The 22,877-nt window shown below is 36.8% G+C and overlaps 1 protein-coding gene across 3 annotated transcripts in view; it reads right to left on the reverse strand.

Moving 5' to 3' along the window:
• LOC107701994 (voltage-gated potassium channel subunit beta-2-like) overlaps positions 1–22,877 on the reverse strand; it is a 189,105-nt gene that overhangs the window by 65,685 nt on the left and 100,543 nt on the right. The window contains exons 1-2 of one of the 3 annotated variants that reach the window (XM_016504166.1): positions 21,829–21,890; positions 17,680–17,963 (exon numbers count right to left, since the gene is read on the reverse strand). The exons of the other annotated variants lie outside the window; for them this stretch is intronic. Of the exons in view, the coding sequence (XP_016359652.1) occupies positions 17,680–17,963; positions 21,829–21,852 (308 nt within the window). The 5' untranslated portion in view covers positions 21,853–21,890. Of the gene's footprint in view, positions 1–17,679; positions 17,964–21,828; positions 21,891–22,877 lie in introns of those variants that run through there. 3 annotated transcript variants of the gene reach the window in all.

The raw sequence follows: 22,877 nt of genomic DNA on the forward strand, positions 1-22,877 counted from the left end.
ATTTTTTTTTAGCTAACTTAGTTGTTATTCTTGGCTGAATAGCTCTAGGTTTTCAAAAGCCCTTTGAAATTAAATATGTACACAGTTTGGATTAAATGAAAGTAGTCAAATTTTTTAATTAGCATGTTTTTGTGTTTTGCTTTGGTACCGAAATTGGTACAGAGAACCGTGGATTTTCACTGTTATTGGTACCAAATACTGAAATGTTGGTACCGTGACAACACTAGTAGTTATGACTCTAGATTTTGGTAGAGATGAACAACATCCTTTAGAATGAGCAAAAACACCCTTTAATGTCTGGAAAATACATAAATGTAAATAAATGTAACATCCAGTCCTACTGCCAATCTATATTACCCATTCCTGGACCAATCAGTATCTGTTGACACACAATAAAACACCAAGACATCAAACGTGCAATCAATACTCTGAAGATGACAGAGGTTACAATCAAACTACTGCTTCTGTGGAAGACATTAAAACAGCCACCGATAATGATTTTGATCCTCATGGTTGGCTAAACAGTCTCCAGTGAACCTCTAAATGGCAGAAAACAAATTGCTATCTGATTAGGGCCAAAAAGAAACAGCTGAGCAAAACTAAGAAAATGTAGGTAAAATGACAAAGCCCATTAAGAAAAAAATGAAATCGAGTTGTAATCAAGGATCTGTGTGTGATTTTGTTGAACCTGCCAGTAATTGGATGCTTTGGTGCGACGCTGACATATTCCCTGATGGAGTATTCCAATATCCCGCAAACACTTGATTCTCCAGAGAGACCTGGAGATGCAGGCTTGCCAGTTGTTGGCAAGCAATACCACATATCAAAACACACGAATGAACACACACGCTGACTCTTATGAACTGAAAATGCTATTATGCAAATCGCGCCTACCTAACAGCTGCTACACGCACAGCTGTGCTGCACACCCCTGTGATGGAGAGAGCACATTAAAGCAGCTTATCTGTGCTGAGAAAGACCAGAGCTCAACAATAAGGACAGCGACCAGTGTGTGTTTCAGAATTTCAGGCCAGTTGACAGAATCACGTTGCAGATGCAGATTATATTTCCTGTAAAACGAAACATATGATTTCTGTTATGTATTGAACTTTGTTGATGGGAATTCTGCTGACATCAATATGTCACCAAGGTAGTGTTATTGAGCTGCTAATAGATAAAGCTTTGTCTAAATTAAAAAAATGACTTGTAATAGAGTTCTCAGTTAGACTTGGTTAAAAATAAAGTATTTTCCAGTAAAAGTGCATTTACACATTAAATTATATATGTATAATTTCCATATATTTTTGCTAATAGAAAGGTAATTTTATCATTTTATATTTATAATCCTGTTTATATAATGAAAGATGAAAAATGTGGATCCCAAAAATATGCATATTTAAAAAATGTATGTATTTATTTAATAAAAACATCAGTAAAATATTGAAAAAAAAAATTGTTAATATTGTTAAAAAAGAGTGAGGTGTGTGACAAAAACAACATTAAAAAGCATTAAATTAAATGCATTATATATATATATATATATATATACACACACATTAAGTTTACTGTGGCGGACAAAAACAATTACTGTATTTGGATTAGGATTATATGGTTGGAAGACAGTTGAGCTGTGGTCTAAACTAGAAAAGGGTCTCACATAGACCCTTTCATTTTTCAACCACATCCAAATCTAATTCCTGTAAGTGGAGTTTGTTCCATGCAAACACTGATTGACAACGAGGTACATCACTTAAATTGTATTTAAACTGAACTGTTTCTTCAACATCCTTTTGTGCTGGTCTTCCTAAATGCAATAATGATATACAGCAATAACGAAAACCTTCTCGACATAAAGATAGCTGTCCGTTCACTTCTTAGAGGCATGAAATAAAAGGCACTGATCCTAAAGATCATCGCAGCTTTCCTCAAGCAAAAGCTTTTCTATTACACACCCCATCTACCTCAACAAACTCACATCAGCAGGGACAGACTGCAGTTCAGGTCAGACCCGGACACAGTAACATGACAACTGTCACTTCAGATTCACTTCCATGTCTCTGCTTCACCCAGATAAAACACCTGATTCCTGAACATATGCATCTGTTACTAGCCCCTTTGCTAATGCTAAATAAATGCTAAATAAGATATTTCCAAGATAAGTGAATGCCGCCCGCTGCAATTAATGTGCAACATAAAAAGTGCATGACAACAAAGTAGTATATTGCTATTTCAAATGTTATTGTTCCAACTGCGTATCATTTTGATTTACATTTTTAAGGTGTCCTTGTTATAGTGTAATTATACGTTTAAGTACTAATTAATAATATTAACTACATGTACAGTCCTTATATGGTTAGGGTTAGGATTAGTTTTGTTTTTAGGGTTACTTGCCTGTAATTATGCATAATTTATTGTTATTATAATAGTAAGTACATGTAACGTAACAAGGATACCGTTAAAAAGTGTTACCTCATTTTGCATACTATTTTAAAACAACTGTAGGCAATGAACTGTGAAACCTGTGCAATATGCACCAAGAAGCATGCTTGTATTGCTAACATGGTTAACGTCAATTAAAACTAAAACCATTAAAAAATGCATTAATTGGGAAAAATTAACTGAAATAAAACAACATTTTAAAAAAAAATGTAATTAAATTTCTCATTTTCATTTAGTTCAAGTTAAAGTACTAAAAAAAAAAAACTAAATAAAAAAAACTAAAAACTCAAAAAAACTACATATGCATATTTAAAAATGGACAAAAACACAACAAAATTACAATATCTGAAATTTAATGAGCAGCATTTGTAGATGAACGTACATAAAGGACATTGAACTGACAGTCACACAGGCCATGAAAACAATATATAAAAATAAATAAATCTAATTCAAGATACTAAAATAACACCATAGTATAGATAAAGGTCTTACAGATAAATCCCAGTCCCTCTTCTCTCTTTATCACGCTCACTTCACTCACGCGTCATTCTCTAATGTCACTGTCTCAGCGGCTTCTTGCTTTAATTAAGAGCCCAACTCCAGCTTATCTTAAAACTCTACTGAGTTCCCTCAAACACTGCACTGACAACACAATATCCTGGTGTGAAAGAGACCGTTACGGGTATTATTGCTCGGTGAATATCACATCATAAGAAGCTCATATTCAGAGCGATCGAGGGAATATGACTCCCTATGCGCTTATGAAAAGTGAAGATGGGATTAACGGGGACATTAACAACCTCACGCAAGAAACCACAGTGACAAGCATTAACATCCACAAATTAAGTGTCATTTTCACAGGTGGCCCATAATGGCTCGCTGACAGACCTGATCCATCATTATTAAACCCGCTGACATTGCTAGACTGACATGTCCAGGAAGTATACAATGATTGAAAGTCTGTGATGAGGGGCTGAATCTCCTGCACAACACTTTTTATGTCCTCTGGAGAGGCAGGGTTTCACAATTTTGCCGGAAGGCTTCACTCAATCACCTGACAGGTGGAGAGTCTGACAGCAGCCAGCCAAATCATAAACATTAAATCCTAGGAAAGCTAATCATTACTAGCATTACAGCACTATCAATCATACATAAGATCTGCATAAACTCTTAAAGGGACAGTTCACCCAAAAATGAAACTTCTGTCATCATTTACTCAGCCTCAAGTTGTTCCAAAACTGAATGAGTTTCTTTTTTTTGCTGAAAACAAAAGAGTTACACTTTATTTAAATATGTCCTTATTACAGTGTAATTATACATTTAAGTACTGCGTAATAATAATTAACTACATGTACTTACTATATGGTTAGGGCTAGGATTAGGGTTTGGCTTAGGGTTACTTGCATTTAATTATGCATAATTTATTGTTAATATAATAGTAATTACATGTAACATGTGCAAAAAGGACACCTTAAAATAAAGTTACCCAAAATATATATTTTGAAGAATGTTGGGGAACAAAACATTTGATGGTAGACATAGACTTGCATATTATTTTATTATTTTTTTTTGTGCATACCATGTTAGTCAATGGCTATCGTCAACAGTCTGGTTACCCACATTCTTCAAAATATCTTCTTTTGTGTAAAAATGACTTTTTATTTCTGAATGAAATTAAAAGAAAGAAAGAAAGAAAAAGAAAGAAAGAAAGATAAATAAATACAGGTGCATCTCAAATTAGAATGTCGTGGAAAAGTTCATTTATTTCAGTAATTCAACTCAAATTGTGAAGCTCGTGTATTAAATAAATTCAATGCACACAGACTGAAGTAGTTTAAGTCTTTGGTTCTTTTAATTGTGATGATTTTGGCTCACATTTAACAAAAACCCACCAATTCACTATCTCAACAAATTAGAATATGGTGACATGCCAATCAGCTAATCAACTCAAAACACCTGCAGGAAGTCAATGGCTATCGTCAACTGTCTGGTTACCCACATTCTTCAAAATATCTTTTGTGTAAATATGACTATTTTTATTTCTGAATGAAATTAAAAGAAAGATAAATAAATAAATACATACATACACACATACATAAATAAACAAACTTCAGCATGTAACTTGTCCTGCACCGTTTGCGCTATGGAAATGAACATTAAATTATGTATAAACTTTGCCAAGCTCTAATATTTTTGTGCATACCATGGAAGTCAATGGCTATCGTCAACTGTCTGGTTACCCACATTCTTCAAAATATCTTTTGTGTAAATATGACTATTTTTATTTCTGAATGAAATTAAAAGAAAGATAAATAAATAAATACATACATACACACATACATAAATAAACAAACTTCAGCATGTAACTTGTCCTGCACCGTTTGCGCTATGGAAATGAACATTAAATTATGTATAAACTTTGCCAAGCTCTAATATTTTTGTGCATACCATGGAAGAAAAGTGTAAACCATTCAGTTATTGGGGTTATGGAATTAAAACATTATTTAAAATATATCTAAAAAAAATACTGTATTATTAATTATAATTATTTTGTAATTATTTTAACCTGCTAACCTGCACCCCCCCATTTTGGGACTGTCAGTTCCTGACAACAGTGTGCTACACACACAATTTTGGTGTCTTTGGAAAGAAGACCCTTTAGGCTTTACGAGTTGATAATGCTCAAAAAGATAAAAAGTTATAGACACTGAAGTGCCCACAAGGTGTTAGTGAGGCCAGCAGGGGGTGCTTACCCTGAGGTCTGTGTGGGTCCTAATGCCCCAGTATATAGTGATGGGGACACTATACTGTCAAAAAGCACCGTCCTTCGGATGAGACGTTAAACCGAGGTCTTGACTCTCTGTGGTCATTAAAAATTCCCATGGCACTTCTCGTAAAGAGTATGGGTGTAACCCCGGTGTCCTGGCCAAATTCCCTCAACTGGCCCTTGTCAATCATGGCCTCCTAATAATCCCCATCCACTTGATTGGCTCTATGAGTCTCTCTCCTCTCCACCTGTAGCTGGTGTGTTGTGAGCGCACTGGCGCCATTGTACTGTGGCTGCAATCCAGAAAAGTAATGGGTTGAAAGTCACGTCTCATGAGTTTATATTTCAAATCTGAAGAAGATACCATAAAGATACCACCAAGATTCCTGCAACCATTTTTCTGAGACTATGTCTAGTCCTGCCCCCAAATGTTGAAAAATATGAAAAATGTTGAATAGGAAAAAAAAATAATAATAATTATTTGTGCAAAAAGCCGATCGCTAAGTTACGCCCCCATCAGATGACAGGTGCGTCACAGCGTGCATCATGAGCCGTCACGAGAGAGCGTCAGAATTCAAATAAACAAGATTCCACGTATCTTTTGACTTTTTTTTTTTAGTGGATGGTCTCATTCAGTTTGTGACACTGTATGCTATAAAACCATGTTGCTTTTTACTACCAAGATGCAGATTTTTGAGCGTAAGTTATTCCATAACGGATACAAACAATAACTCTCCCTGAAGAAATGAGACGTAAACAAAGGAATATCCATCCATATTACAACGTTATTGTTTCGTTGGACTAAAAGTGCTCTATGGGATGTTGTTCAGTGGACCCTTACCTTTCTAACTAAACCGGGATTTGCAGCAGTGGATGCATTTGTGACTCGTTATTACGATGAATCTGGTATGTACTGCGTTTTTGATTATGCATGTTTTGATGTGTACTACTTATACAAATTTAGCAAATACATTGCTTATAAGCTTTCCATTGAAAAACAGCGATCTATCATCGATGCTTGAGGCTTAGACCTTTAGAATGTTATATAGTTTGTCAAGATTAATTTTGTCCCTTTTCATTTAATCTATTCGTAAACATTGGCACGTGTAAACAAAGAGCGTTCAGTGCGCTGGCGTCCAGGTGTGGGTTAACAGGTTAATATATTGCACTCCTATTTTAAAGGGTTATTTCACCCAGAAATGAAAATTAGTCCATATTTTACTCACCCTCAAGGCATCCTAGGTATATATGACTTTATTCTTTCAGACGAATCCAATTGGAGTTATATTAAAAATTGTCCTGGCTCTTCAAAGCGATAGAATGGGGGTAGGTGGGTGTTTTTATTCAACAGTCTAAAAGTAGTCAAATAAAGCGCATCCATCAATATTAAAACATGCCTCACACAGCTCCGGGGGTGAATAAAGACCTCCCTCTAGCGAATCGATAAGTTTTTGTAAGAAAATTATTCATATTTAAAATGATATATACACCATTTTCTCGCTTCTCCTGTCGTAGGCGGAAGCCGTTCTGGTGGATGACGTAAGACGTATGCGTAGCGTAAGTGCTGGTGATTAGTGACGAACACGGAGAGAGAACAAAACAAAACAGCGGTCACGAATTAGAAGCACAAAATGAAGATTTGTAAAGAAAAATGTCAGAGGATTTCGATATAAACCAAGAGGAGACTGGTTTTCCTTTGCTAAAGTAAAGAAATTTAGCTTCCTTTGCTCCTGTAAACAAACGTTGGTTTTCGCGAGACTCACGCACGCATGCGCTGTGCCTATGCCGGAAAGGCAGTCTCTCGTGAAAGCGCATTCGACAGTAAGCGGAAGTTGCACAAAAATGTTTATATCATTTTAAATATGGATTTTTTTTTTTTCAAAAGCACATCGATTTGCTACAGGAGGCCTTTATTCACCCCCGGAGCTGTGTGAGGCACGTTTTAATAAGGATGGATGTGCTTTATTTGACTACTTTTGGACTGTTGAACAAAAACACCCACCTACCCCCATTATAAAGCTTGGAAGAGCCTAGACAATTTTTAATATAACTCCGATTGGATTCGTCTGAAAGAAGAAAGTCCTTGAGGGTGAGTAAAACATGGTATAATTTTAATTTTTGGGTGAACTAACCCTTTAAATTAAACCGTTAAAATTGAGCAAACACCACTCACATTTTCAGAAAATAGAAATACCTAGATTGACTGAGCAACATAATCAAAATAAAAAGAAAAATGGGATATATAAACATTTGGCAAATATGTACTGGGAGCAATTACATAATTATTCCAGATGAAAGACCTGACTCATAATATGACTCAGGTTACCACTGTAGTGCCAGGTTACTAAAGGTACAAACCTACTGTAAGTCAGTTTGGATAAGAAATAGTTTGCTAAACGAGGAACAGTGTAACGTAATCACATAAATGACAACTGTATGAGTGATGCATCAGCCCCTCGGGGCTCCTGTGTGCTCTTTAGAGGAACTCAAAACCTGTCCACTGATGTTCCCCTCGATAAGCAAGATGTCAGGTTATCTGAGGATCATAATAGTGATGACAGATCTGGGGGAAGCCCTCTTACACAATGCTGCCATATTCATGTGGACCGAGGAAGTGATTTGAAGAGCTCTGACGCAAGCTGCCGTCCTCACATATAAAGGTTGTGTAGAAGTGGTGTTATTTCTCTCAGTAAAAACTTTTCTTGGAGATCTAATGCTGACTAGAGAGGCAGAAAAAAACAAAAAGGGAGTAAACAGTTCTATGAAAAGTCTCTGCTGGCCTCTTTGCATCTACACTAGCACTTCTGAGACAGAGATGAAGATGTGGACTGGATCTCTTCCAAGACTAGTAGCATAAATCATCATGCATGTGAACATATGTCCCAAAACCCTACAGAAGGGTATAAGATATCAAGACAATTTTATGTAACAATATTATGTCTGACTTTATATTCAAAAGTATTTATTTTCCGATCATCACTGAGGAATGTACATGACCATTAAAAAGATTTTTTAATATTTTTGAAAGTCTCTTATGCTCTCCAAAGCTATGTTTACTTGACCAAAATACCGTAAGAACGGAAACATTGAGAAATATTTTTAGAACTTTAAATAATAGTTTTTTTTTAATTATTTTAATATATTTTAAGATGTAATTTATTTCTGTGATCACAAGCAGATTTTTAAGCATCATTACTTTAGTCTTCAGTGTCACATGATGCTTCAGAAATCATTCTAATATGCTGATTTGCTGCTCAAGAAACTTTGTTTTATTATACATTTTAAAAACAATCGTGCTGCTTAATATTTTTGTGGAAACTGTGATGCATTAGGGTTAGAAAGTTTCAAAAGAACAGCATTTATTTAAAATAGAAATCTTTTATAACAAATAAATGTCTTTACTTTCAGTGATTTAACCATGTATACGCCAAAAGCCAAACATAAACAAATGCCATCTTCCATGACAAAACACAAGATAAGAATGCAGTGCAACACAATCTCTTTCATTTATATTTCATGAAGAGTCTCTTCACAAAACAGAAGCAATGGCAGCTATAGCGTTTAACCTTGCAAGCCAAAACTAACTGAGAAAAGAGCCCTTAACTACTGAAAACAATCAATTGTGTTGCTTGAACGATGTTTAGAAGAGGAACAGAAGAAAAAGGAGCCATTTACACAGAGAAGCAAGCTACAATAATTTAAAAAAGAATAAGACTACAGGGTACAATGCAGAACTCATCAATTCCAGTTCGATTATTTTGCTGGCTCAGATAATACAGATTCATTCATTTCCCAGTAAAAACAAAGCACATGTGCTCATTAAAAACCAGCCAGAGTGCATAATGATCAATAAGGCTACTGATAACAGTCGCAAACTGAAAACACAGCATTTCTTACTAATATCCACACAGCAACTGCATAACACAATTATATAAATCTGCACACATGTGATCCTCACACAAGCCTGAATTTTTTGAGTCGTCTCAGCCCTTTACACACACCACCATCTGGTGGCTGATAAAAAGAAGTGCACAACAGCTTCACAAACACTATTTTAATAATATATAGCTTATTATATATAGCTTATGTTGATGAACAACAGGCTGTTCCAGTAAGCCATAAACATCCCTGGCATTGCAGAACTATGTTAACAGCATGTCATGGATTGATTTACTTCATTTCTCAAAAGAACATGTCAATAATCAATAGTTTATTTTAATTATTCAATCACTCTGAGAAATCTGACCTGCTCTGCTTTACAGACGTCACACTAATGCCACATGACATCCATCAACGTCCTGAAGTGATGGATGAGAGAAAGCTGATCTGGGTCTGAGAGAGTCTGACGTCATGTCTTCAGTCTCCACAGAACTGGATCTCCACCTCGTGTTTAAATCTGGTAATTACAACTATGCAATGCTACAGTGCTGTCACATTAAGACTCATTTCATATGTAAATGATTTCAGAAGGTCATTAGTGGAGTCATAATGGAAGAGTGAATGGCTGGGAAACTATTAAGCTCTGACCACAAGACTGTATCTGTGGCTATGAACAGTTATTCACTACAGTGTATCTGAAACAGAAAATACCAATATGTGCATAGGAATTGTGTTAAGTTGCACAAATTGGATAATGCAATGTTGTAAATTTCAACTAAACATGCAATTTGTGAAGGAAACGGCAGTGCCTGCAAGACAGCAAAGAAAAAGCTAAGCTATGTCAATTAAATGTCACATGATCTTTCCAGTGCAAAGGCAACTATAAATGGTTAAACAGATGTAACAAAGACCAATTATAATCCAACATGCAAAATTGCAAATATTACAATAGCTGCAATTCTATTAATGAAAGTCAAAAATAGCTTATCTAAGATTAAAATTATCTTTAAAAAAATAGGATTCATTAATTTAAAAAATGAATTATTAAGAGAAAAGGTAGTGAGAGGAATTTCGATTAAATTTCTCTTGAGAGCACTTTAAACATACTATGAATGTCTGGTAAGGAAACTGGAGTTTGAAATGCAACAGCTGATAGTTTGGTGATTTTTAAACAGGTGTAAGGAAATCGCTTTTGTGGGTCAAACTTAATTCTGCTGAGTGCTGCCCTGACGGATCCATGTCAAGGAGAGCAGAGTGTGCTCTAACTATCACCTTAAACAGTCAGGTTCTACACCTTCAACTCCAACACAACAACAGACAATGGATCTGTACCAGTCTTTAATGTGCAGGACACAGTGAAGATCAAAGTAATTGACAAAACAGAGTAGAAACTACATACTAATATTGCATACTTCACTGGTTAAAGAAACGTCCAAATTAGGTACTATGATTTGGGATTTTGGGATTGGGCTGGATATGAGGAGAAAAAAAAAACTAGATTTTTTTTTTCCAGAACATCTGACCAATTCAATATTTCGTATTAAATTGTTTTTTTTTTAACTGTTTGGCTAGTCAGTTTAATGTAAGGACAACAAGATTCAGGTAACATTCTCTTTATTAAACAACTTTTCTGTGCATGAAATATAAAGGCAAATAGGCATATTGTAAAAACTTGTCTTAGACATGTTCATAAATAGGAAAATGCAAAATATTTTTCATTGTTTCTTTCTATGTAAATACGTGCTTAATGGACGCGTTTGACCGACGCGCTTGCGTTTTTTACAGCATCTCGCATTCTAAAAATGTGGCAGTCAAGTCAAAAAGATGTTCACCTTATGTCTCTTAACACTTTTCACTGCCTGTGTGTCATTATATTTTTTTTACGCAAAAATGCATTGAATAGCCATTTAGCACTAGCGATTCGTTCTATGTTATGCTCCTTTATAGAGCGTGTCACTTTCTGAAATTGCCTACCCTACCTTTAAAGTGGTGGTTGATTGCGATTTCACTTTTTTAACGTTAGTTAGTATGTAGTGTTGCTGATTGAGCATAAACAATATCTGCAAAGTTACAACGCTGAAAGTTCAATGCAAACAGAGATATTGTCTTTTAAAATTATGTCAGTTTAATGCCTACAAAAACGGCTCGTAGGGACTACAACGACCTACTTCCCGGGTTTGTGACGTCACAAACCCTGATAAACCCCGCCCCCGGGAACACACAATGAAGGGGGTGGGGCCATGCTGTGCTGCTTTAGAGAAGTGGAAGAGTTGTTGCCATGCTGTCAAAACTAGGGGTGCACGAAAAAATCTATTCATATATGAATCACGATTCTGTCTTCTAACAATTCTAATGGATTCACAAGTTTCATAATCAATGTTCTAAAGCAGTGTTTCTCAACCTTTTTTTAGTCGCGGCACCCTTTGGAAATTTTAACAAACTTGTGGCACCCTACAAAATTAATTTTGTCACAATATTTGAATTTCTAACTTCGATATGATAATTTGAAAAGTATAGATATTCGGTACAACAGGGAAGAACTGCAGAATATAATGTCATACAGATATTTTTAATATTATTTAAAAAATGTGTCCATCAATGGTGGCCATCAGTAGGCTAATTTCTAATGAAGATACCAATTTATATGACAGATTTTAATGTAGGTTTTATACATATGTAAACATTATTTAATTACCATTATAACTAGCTATCTCACAAAGTTTTGCTCACTCAGTGTTTTTTTTATTTTACAGTGGGGTAATTTTGGTGCAGTAGCATGAGATTTTTTTCGAGCTTGATTTCAAACTTTGAATTGAATAAAAAAATGACATGTAAGCAGTCAGTAATAAAATAAGAACAAATAAATAAATTAATAATGATAGCACAAATAAAAAATAATGAGTCCTTCGAATTAAATAAACTGCTTTTTAGTTTTTCAGGTAGGTCTAACAGTAGGGTTAAGATATTTAACCTTTTTTTTTTTTTTTTTTACCAATTATCCAAATAACGTTTAGTCCTAGAAAGCTATTATTATCAGAACATGTGAGCATAACATAACAGTTAGCACATCAATGAATGAGAGGGCTTACCATAGTTGCCCATATACCACACCATGTTACAACATGGTAGGGCTTATTGCAGACAGAAACAATACTGTACTACATCGATGTTTCCTGTCGGCTCAATTTTTGAGTGGACTTTGCTGTTCTGATTCGCATGAACGGTATTACGAGTGGAGCGACTGAGTGGAGCGCACACGCATAGAGCGGGATAATACGCAGAGCGTCACACCACGTGAAAGTGAATCCTGAGCGGTGAACTAATTTTCGGCAGCTGAAATTTCGGTGCATCTCTAATTATTGGCGACATCAGAAATGGATATTATATAATAGATGCTTTTTTGAACATTTTAGCAATTTAAAAATATTAAAAAAGGATTTTTTACACGGCACCCCGGTTGGGAAACACTGTTCTAAAGCAGCGGTTCTTAATACTGTTCCTCGTGTCCGCCTGCTCTGTACATGCTCTGCATCTCTCTCTCTCATTCAGATCATCAGCTCAGCTCCAACAATGAACTGTTCCATTTATACACTTTATGTGTAGACAGACAGATATTTTTCACATAGCTACGAGAAGCGTTAAACGTGGATGCGCACGCGGTTGCCCTGGTAGCGAGCAATACTTGCTGGCAAACACTTCTTACTGTTACAAAGCAAACAATTACTTTAAAAAAAATGCTACAATGCAATCATGTATTCTGCTGTATTAAAGCTTTAATCAGGATAAAACCATATATTAAAAGTTAACAGAAGCAGTAGCATTTACAAATAACAGCGTATCTAAAAGTATGAGACAACAACAAACAAAAAAAACATACCATTAAGAGCCGTGCTTGCACAGGTTCTGTGCGATCCTCTTCCCACAATTGATAAGCAATATTGACGACGCCATTGTTTACAATGCAACCAGAGCGCATTCTGAGGTGAGGGGCGTGATGTTTAGACATGCACTATAGTGGTCGACCGATATTGGCTTTTTGACAGCCGATGCCGATATCTTGGAAAGCAGGGTGGCCAATGGCCGATATAATTTTAATTTATTTTATTTAATATTTAAGACATTTGAAATCATTTGAAAATGGATTAAAAAATAAATGTGTAAAATAAACATACTTATACTTCAATTGACAAAGTATTTTTCACAAATATTTAATAAAAATATAATTAAAAAGGAAGTAAGCACTGTAACCAGCAGGGCACTCAGTATTCTGGGAGGTTTGTGTGCATTGGGAATCACATTTTTTCAAATAAAGCCAAGGTAACACTAATTTTACATATAGCACACAGTGAAAATTACATGAATATGACATTGGGCAAAAGCATGAAGCGCAGCATAATTTGAAATCACGAGTTTAAAGTTTGTCGATCACGCCTCTCAGTGAAGCTGAACTCTCCTCCTGTCCGTATTCAATTAGCACGGATCAACCGTCATGCAGAGTACACGCGATCGTGCAGGATACAAATCCACACTTAATAAGATCTCACAGCTGGATTCGACTAAGTTTGCAAGGTTTTTGAAATTAGATGTTCATTAGTCATTCAAAGATTTGTTTAAATTATATAAATGTGTATTTGCTGAATGCTGACGGCAAACGAGAAAGTATTATAATATTTGCCTTTCTATTACTAACCAGAAGCAGTAGCATTTACAAATAACAGCGTATCTAAAAGTATGAGACAACAACAAACAAAAAAAACATACCATTAAGAGCCGTGCTTGCACAGGTTCTGTGCGATCCTCTTCCCACAATTGATAAGCAATATTGACGACGCCATTGTTTACAATGCAACCAGAGCGCATTCTGAGGTGAGGGGCGTGATGTTTAGACATGCACTATAGTGGTCGACCGATATTGGCTTTTTGACAGCCGATGCCGATATCTTGGAAAGCAGGGTGGCCAATGGCCGATATAATTGTATTTATTTTCATTTATATTTAAGAAATTTTAAATAATTTGAAAATGGATTAAAAATAATTGTATAAAATAAAAATACTTATACTTTAGAAGACAAGGCATTTTTCACAAATAAATAAATATTTAATAAAAATCTAATTATAAAGGAAGTAAACACTGTAACCAACAGGGCACTCAGTATTCTGGGAAGTTTGTGTGCATTAGAAATCTTTTTTCTTTTCTTTTTTCAAATAAAGCCAAGGTAAAGCTCATTTTACATACAGCATGCAATGATAATGACATGAATATGACAGCGGGCAAATGCATAAAGCACAGCATAATTTGAAATCACTAGTTTAAAGTATAAATGTGTAAAATAAACATACTTATACTTCAATTGACAAAGTATTTTTCACAAATATTTAATAAAAATATAATTAAAAAGGAAGTAAGCACTGTAACCAGCAGGGCACTCAGTATTCTGGGAGGTTTGTGTGCATTGGGAATCACATTTTTTCAAATAAAGCCAAGGTAACACTAATTTTACATATAGCACACAGTGAAAATTACATGAATATGACATTGGGCAAAAGCATGAAGCGCAGCATAATTTGAAATCACGAGTTTAAAGTTTGTCGATCACGCCTCTCAGTGAAGCTGAACTCTCCTCCTGTCCGTATTCAATTAGCACGGATCAACCGTCATGCAGAGTACACGCGATCGTGCAGGATACAAATCCACACTTAATAAGATCTCACAGCTGGATTCGACTAAGTTTGCAAGGTTTTTGAAATTAGATGTTCATTAGTCATTCAAAGATTTGTTTAAATTATATAAATGTGTATTTGCTGAATGCTGACGGCAAACGAGAAAGTATTATAATATTTGCCTTTCTATTACTAACAATATAAAAGCAATCGTTATAATACTTTTTTGTATACATTTTAATTCCTTTGTTTAACAGTTCTATCTGATTATTAGACAGACTTCTGTCCGTGGACAGAACTGTTAATGATGACAGTGAACAAGAGGGAGAATGTGAGCACTGTGTGTTCAGGCGCTGCCGTTCTCAGCGCCGTCAAAATAAAAGTCCTGCCACGAACGAATCGGCCAAACAGAAAAACTTATATATCGGTCGACCACTAGTGCACTAGGCGGTTTAACGAATCACAACACACTGGGCCAGCTAACCAATATGAGCCCATTGCATATTTCTGAGGGAAGGGCTTCATAAAAACAGGAAATCATCAGTGCGTTTATAGGAGAAGGGACAGGTGTAGAATAAAGATAAATTATGTGAAAAATAATGTGTTTTTAAAAAAATGAAGCTTTAACACCTGTTACACTGCACCCCATAAACACAATCAAGCCTAGAAAAAAAAAAACAGTCAACCACCCCTTTAAAACTGTCATATTCACTGGCATATCATCAACTAATGTCTAATTGTAACGTTACCCTTTTTTTTTTTTCAAAACAGTGCCCAATAGCCTTGTGGCCAGCGCGCCAACATACAGTGTCCTTGTGCTACGGGCGTCCAGAGTTCGAATCCCAGCTCGAGGACCTTTCTGCCCCCCCCCCCGGTTAAGTAAATTATTTAGTGACTCGTTCACTTGTTGCCACCTGTAGGCGTATCGATTTAACCTGCAGATGGGGGTCACTAAAAAAATTCTGTCTTGTTGGCGCAGATAGCCTTGTGGGCAGCTGACATATAGTTGCGCTACGGGTGACCCGAGTTTGAATCCGGGCTCGAGGACCTTTCCCAATTCCGCCCCCGTTGCCCCAAGAGAGCTCTCTCCCACTTTGCTTCCTGTCACTTCTACACTGTCCTATACTAATAAAATTTTTAAAAATGCCAAAAATGAATCTTAAAAAAAAACACACACACACAATTCCGTGATTTAAAATAAATAAATAAGATCGTGGCAAAAATTACATTCAAATTAATCATTAAAATCTGAAAAATCGCCCAGCCCTATTTTGGGATGCACAAACCCTACTCTATACTGTATATTCTCCATGAAATTCAGCCTTTTGGCAAGTGCAATAAATAAAGCAGATTTGGGACAAATGTTTACATGCTACTGTCAATCGTAAGTGTGCTGCAATCAAAGCCCAATCTTGTGCACACTGATAAGAGATCTGCCCATGTTAAGCTAGAAAGTACTATTGTTACACAAGTACCATATTGTCTGGCTTAAGGAGACACGCAGTAAGGCATGAGCGGCATTCTCTTTCGCAGCTTCAGTGTCTATCTATCCCTCCATCCTTGAATTAGTGATGAGTGTGATCGAAAATGCATGTTTCTGCCTGAACCAGACACAGCTTGCATGGAAGAACAAGGGATGATGGAAGATACTCTGTGCAGTTATTGACCAACAGGTCATCTAATAATAAGATCATTCAAATCTTGAGTTTGAAGGGAAGATTCATGGAAGTGCCCAAGCACACAACATCCACTGTTGATAAACTAAACCTGTCACTGATACAGCTACTGCATCTCAGCCAGAAAGATGCTGGCCTTGGAGGTGCAATAAACATAATTGTGATCTTTATCAATGGTAGGTACTAATTTTCATCACGAGTAGGTGCTCTATGATCCATTGTTGCGATATGACGGGACAACCGCCATATGCCTTGTAACGTGAGCCACTGTTCTCAGAACTGACACCAGATCAGCTGTTAACGCTCGACTGAGCGAGCGTTACAGTAAAGCACAATAGACACGCTGACCGACTGCTGTCCCTGATACACAACACCAGACCGCTAAATACCAGCACATGACAACACCATCCACTGCACAACAACAACTCAACATGTCATGCCAAAACAACTTTTTTCCACTTCAAACAGGTCTGTTTTTGCCTGATGCACACAACATCGATTGTCAAGATTTCTGCATGAGTGAAAACTCAAAAGTTTTTCTGCAACAGGGAGCTGACACAGATCCATATAAATTTCCTAACCCCGAGCAAGGATGCTGAGAATCCATCAGTCCCGTAATATGGAAGACAATCTTGCCACATGCTGAGATGCCGCACTTTTTCCTCCACCTCGCCTCAGAGATTGATATGCCCTTCCCTCATTGTTGGACAAATATGCCAGCGACCTAGTTGATGAAAATAAACCCTGAGCTGCTTGCATGGAGGCGAGCAAATGGACCGCAGTCACTGAAGCCACAGTGCTGCAGAGTTCTGCTTTGGATTTATGTTGAAAATACCAGTTCAGTCGTTGAAGTTGATCTGTATGTAATTCAAGTTTTACTAGAAACAACAAACTCAAAATAGTTAGCCATTACAAATAAGTTTCAATCCTTTTTGAAATTTCAAAGATACCTGTGACCACACATACATAGTGCACCAAGTTGCTTGGCAACCATAAACAACCTACAATTGTTTACACCGGACACAAGCAGCACGCAAAACAAAATCGCTACCATCTGCGACAGTTTCAAAAATGGCGCCACGACCGATACTTTTCGGTTGTTGTTGTTCCTTCCAACTAAACTTGTTGCTTTGACCTCCTGGTAACACCAAGCTACATTTAAAGCAAACCAAGTGCAAACCAAAAATGCAGGCCAATATGCACAATGTCCTAAAATCTAAAAGTCCAGTGCACGCAACAACCCCGTTTCTTTCTTACCTGTACTTCATGCCTGTCTGATACGATACGCACTCCTCCAGCGCCAGGCCGTTCATCTTGAGGAATTCTTCCATGTTCTTGATCTGGGCAGCAATCCTTTGCTCCCTGAGCCGCTGGAGTTCGGCCTGGTCCGTGTGCCTCGTTGTCTGGTTCAGACCTTGGTCCGAGTGGTAGCGGCTAATGCCACTCCGTATGCTCTCGCTGTAGGTCATGGACAGCATCTTGCCTCCGCTGCTGCTACTACTGCTCTTCCGCACGCCACTCGCCCCCGCCGGTTTGGGGATCTGCAGATTTTCACAGGGGAGAGTGGATTTCCGGCGCCCGACGGTCCCCCCCGCGTACCCTCCCGCAAACATGATTGCGCCCCGTCCCCCACCACCCCGTTCTCACACACTTTCAAGGATGCTCTAGCACCTGTCTGATTCTGCCACCAGCCATACACACTCACACACACACCAAGCACAAGCAGGCTTGGGAAATTGGGACCAGGACTGAGCTGAGAGCTGGGTTGAGGCATCGCCTTAAATAGCACAGGTGAGGAGGGAACAAAATAGGTCCGTGCTATCAGTGGCAGAGAACTCTGGCCATGCATCTTGTAATCAGAGATGGTCCCACCCCTTTCCTGACAGATACAATGGCACAGGAGCAAGACTCAGGTGGGTTCAGGCAGATACTACGAGCCTCAGGTAAGAAGGAACACCAGAGGGCATACAAAACACACACACCAGGCTCATGCATGGAACCTATCCGTCAAGACATGCATTGCAGGTCGTCTGGGAGGGAAGTGACACCGTTCACGTGTATCCAGGGAAAAGTGCTTTGTTAAAACGTGCAAAATGTCCATTTACAGCAGCAATTTTTTTGTTATGGAACCTTTTCACAAACTGTAATGCATTTCCACAGTTAATTACCTTGTAAATCTAGTGTGTTATATTAGCTATGCATGCAATTTCAGAAAACAGTTAAGTTGCTGAGTGGGGAAGGCAAATTTGACATCTTTGTCTCTTTTGACCACCATAATCAATGTCTTTATATATATACATATATATATTAAACTTTTAGAACTTTAAATCTTAAAGTTTTATTTGAAAGCATAAAACAAGTTGCATTTATTCTTACAATAGCCTTATGATTTTTTGCTCAGAAATTCTGTGTTGTGTATTAAAAAAAATTTTAAGGCATAAAACATTCATTTAATCTAATCTATCTTTTAAGTAATGAAAATTAAACAAATTTTATTTTTTGGAAAATAAAGGTAATTTAATATTACAATTAAAACATTGAATAAATATTGTATGCTTATTCCTTAAAAATAAGGTTTTAATAATTTTAGTAGTAGTAGTAGCAGCCTGTTACGTACATTCTACTCAACAATAGTAATATATTTCTGCCAATGCCCTCAAGTTAAACTGAACTTTTATTTTGACAGGTTGCCGTGAATACCTTTACATTTCTGTGTGTGTATGACATGATGATAGTTTTACTCAAATGAAACGGTCAAATGCTCATGAAGTGACTCTCAGAGCAGTTCTGGAGATGTTGTTCATGTATTTATGTCCTCGTTAGTGAGACGGCAGAGGTTAATGTCACCGGAAGCGTCACGAGCGTTTCAGTACGAGTTCACAAAACCGCGCGTCTGCGCCATTCATTAACACAGAGACACGCAGAATTCATATTTAAATATGAATCGTTTTGCGGCTTAATATTTACAAATACTAGTGGGAGGGGGCTCACTTGTGTGTGTGTGTGTGTGTGCATGATACAGAGAGCGCAACCATAACGTAGAGACCGAAATGACATGCTGTCGTGTAAATAAGATAAATAACATAAGGCTATTTAGTTTGCTTAATAAAAGAACAAGGAAAGGTAACTTAAAATGACTTCTGTTGTGATCTGGCGCTATAGAGAAAATATAATTAAATAAAATTAGGGTTAGGGTTAGGTTAGGCGGGCCGCCCCCTAATATAATGGCAGGGGAAACACTGATGTTTGTTGTAGACTTTATTCACCCCTATAGAAGTTTACCCAACTATGACGACTTCCGCTTCTGAGAAACCCAGAAATGTGAAAAGTGTCCATTGTGCAACATTTAAAAGGAGTTATTCATAGGGTTTTGAGCTTGTAGTGCTGTCTTTTCCAATTTACACAGGCACATTTACACTGACAGCGATTTGAGGAATCATGAGCAACACAAAGTTGTGTACAATTAAGAATTTTATGCAAACAAGTCTGCAGCAACTACCAATAGGACTAACAAGGTTCCTACACATTTTCCATTTCAAAATTCCATACTTTTCCAGACTAAAATTTCCAAACCTTTCAGTCAATTTTCAGATTTTCATATTTAACATAAATAGTGCTTACAGCATTATTTTCAGCTTTATATTTGGTATATTGTACCGTCATCTGTATTTTTTTTCATTGATATTCTCGAAGTGACAGCATACAGAGCCCCTAAAATAAAATAAAATAATAATAAAAAATACAGACTTTTGCATGCACACAGGAAACTTTTTTGTGACCTCGAGAAGCTATTCACATGCACATGGGAATTTTTTTGCATGCTTACACATAACAATTTCTAGTTTTATAACCTATTTCCTTTGTGCATCAGTGCCATCTTACTATGAATAAAACAAGAGCAGGGATGCACATGAATTAATACAGATCTACTTGCTCAAAATTTGGCTTTCCTTAGGGTAGTGCCTCTAATATCAAGGCCTAATGTACAATTTAACACATCCTCTGTGGCAGCGGAGAAACCATGACATGAAATGAGCTGATGGCATAATACGGCTGTATGCATTGTCCTATTTGCCAAATTCAAGGGCCTATAAAAAAAGATGGGTATTGTAAAAAAAAAGTGTTCAAAATTTGGCTTTCATTAGGGCAGTACATCATATTTCAAGGCCTTAGGACTTTTTAACACATACTCTGTGGCGGCCAAGAAACCACATCACAAAATGGACTGATGGCACAATAAGTGGCTCAGTTTGCATTGTCCTATATGCTAAGTTTAATGGCGTCTCATGTGCACATAAAAGTCTGTACATTTTCTATTATAAAAAAAAAGTATTTTTTATACTCTGCTTTTTTCCCCCATACTTTTCCAGACCTGGAAATTACTTAAATTAAATTCCATATTTTTTCATACTTTTCCAAACTACGTAGGAACCCTGGAGTAAAGACTGAAACTCATGTAACTAACACTCATCATCTGATAGTGTTGTTACTGTTAACGAGAACTATTAAAAATAGTTTTGGTAATTTAAATACAGCTGAAATAATATAAAATATGAAAAACTGAAATGAAAATTAAAAACTAACGAAAAAATACAAGTAGAAGTACTAAAATTATTAAAATAAAATAAAAAAGTAAAACCGAATAGAAATACAAAAAAAACTAAAAACAAAAGCACTAAATTTAAAATAACTGAAAACTTTAAAAAAAGCTAATTAAAAATACTTAGTGCTTTAAAAGAAAGACTAAAACACTGATACAGATACTGCAGTCGAGTAGAAACACTTGATCACAGTCAAAAGTACAGACACTATGCGACATCCAGAGATTTAATTGCTGTCAGTATAAATACAACCTGAGGTGGGATAAAAGAAAGAAAAAGAAAGTATGAAAAATCTAAGCAAAACAAACTAAATAATAATTGGTTTAACTCCAAGAAAAAAAGCATGCATTACTACATTACAGTCCAAATATAAAACTTATTTGTAACTGCATATTTCATTAAAGTATATGTGGTTCAGACCAAGCTTGCCTCTTTGCAAAACTGTCTGCATAGTTCACTTGTGCAGGAGGTTCTTTATCATAAGCCTGTATCGATCCTGTGAATCTTGACTGAATGATGTACTGCAAAAACCACTCAACTACTGCAGAGTACTGATCCTCCATACGCCTGCACTGAAGAGCTTCACTCAAATGAGCGACAACAACAACAAAAAAATCCCCTGAACTAAAATGACAACAACTTGTGGTACTACAATAACAGGTGCAAGCATGTATAATGCAAAAGGGTAAGGGTGAGGGATGATAATTAAAGGGGTACACCCATGCAGAATAACACCCTAAAACAAACTGACTCATGCACACAGGTGGCCAGTCGCACCAAAGACTAAATCAGCGCAAAAACTCACCCGGGGTCTTGGAGGTCGGCTCATGAACAAGACTTATGAATGTCAATCAGTCCTTATAAACTCAGCAATCCAGCGATCCACCCAAACTGGGAGTGTCTTGCATGCCGGCGTCTAAACCAATTAGTGAAGAAGAGAGCATCGCCCTTATCCTCTCACCCCTCCTTCAACTCCAGCCATCTCCCCTCACAGCTCGACTCCATGAAGGAAATCCATTTATTTCATTCGAGGGGGAGCAATTTGTTTCTGCTAACTGCAGCAAATAATATCTGGTCTAAATTATTCACAGAAGCTTTTGCGCTAAAAGCTTTTGATTGTTGTTCCACATGAGATAATAGATAAAGGTATTTTAGTGCACTAATAAGGTCTGTGCAAGCATGTGGATTTTCAGAAAGACATACACACATCTATATAAGTGAAAAAAAAAATCAACATGTTTAGCAAAAATAAATGTCAAGTACAAACAGACTACATTATAGAAAAATAACTCATCTACGATATAAAATGAAAACATCAATGACCAAATGTCTCTCCAGTGACACTTTAATGAAATTGGTGTCAAAGTTTGGTGTAAAGATACCAAATCTCTACAGCATGACAGAGTAGCACATAAACAGGCATGTCTTCACCGTTTACACATGACAGCCTTTAGACCAGGGTTCCTCAATAGCCACGCTAATTTCAAATAATGTGGCATAAGGATTCAAACGCAGCATCAGAAAGCTACATTAGCTTACATCGTGTCTACACCGGATGCGAGCGGCGCAATAAAATACAATAGAACCCATTATAATCAGTGATGCTCTCAACATTGGATGCGGCGCGACACGACAAATCCCAGACAGTAAACTGCTGACTCGTTCTATTTATAACGTACTGACACAACGTTCAAATGATTTGCAATGCTTTGTCGCGTCCAGTGTAGATACGATGTGACAGCAAAAACATGGCGAGTGTGTAGAAAAGAAAAGTGGACACGGAAAATAGATGATTCAAATGTGAATGGACTGAACAGTTTTGAGTGAGTGAGTGACTGATATCTTTGTTATGGA

Source organism: Sinocyclocheilus anshuiensis, unplaced genomic scaffold (assembly GCF_001515605.1).
Source record: "Sinocyclocheilus anshuiensis isolate Anshui unplaced genomic scaffold, SAMN03320099.WGS_v1.1 scaffold262, whole genome shotgun sequence".
Classification (NCBI taxonomy): Eukaryota; Metazoa; Chordata; class Actinopteri; order Cypriniformes; family Cyprinidae; genus Sinocyclocheilus; species Sinocyclocheilus anshuiensis.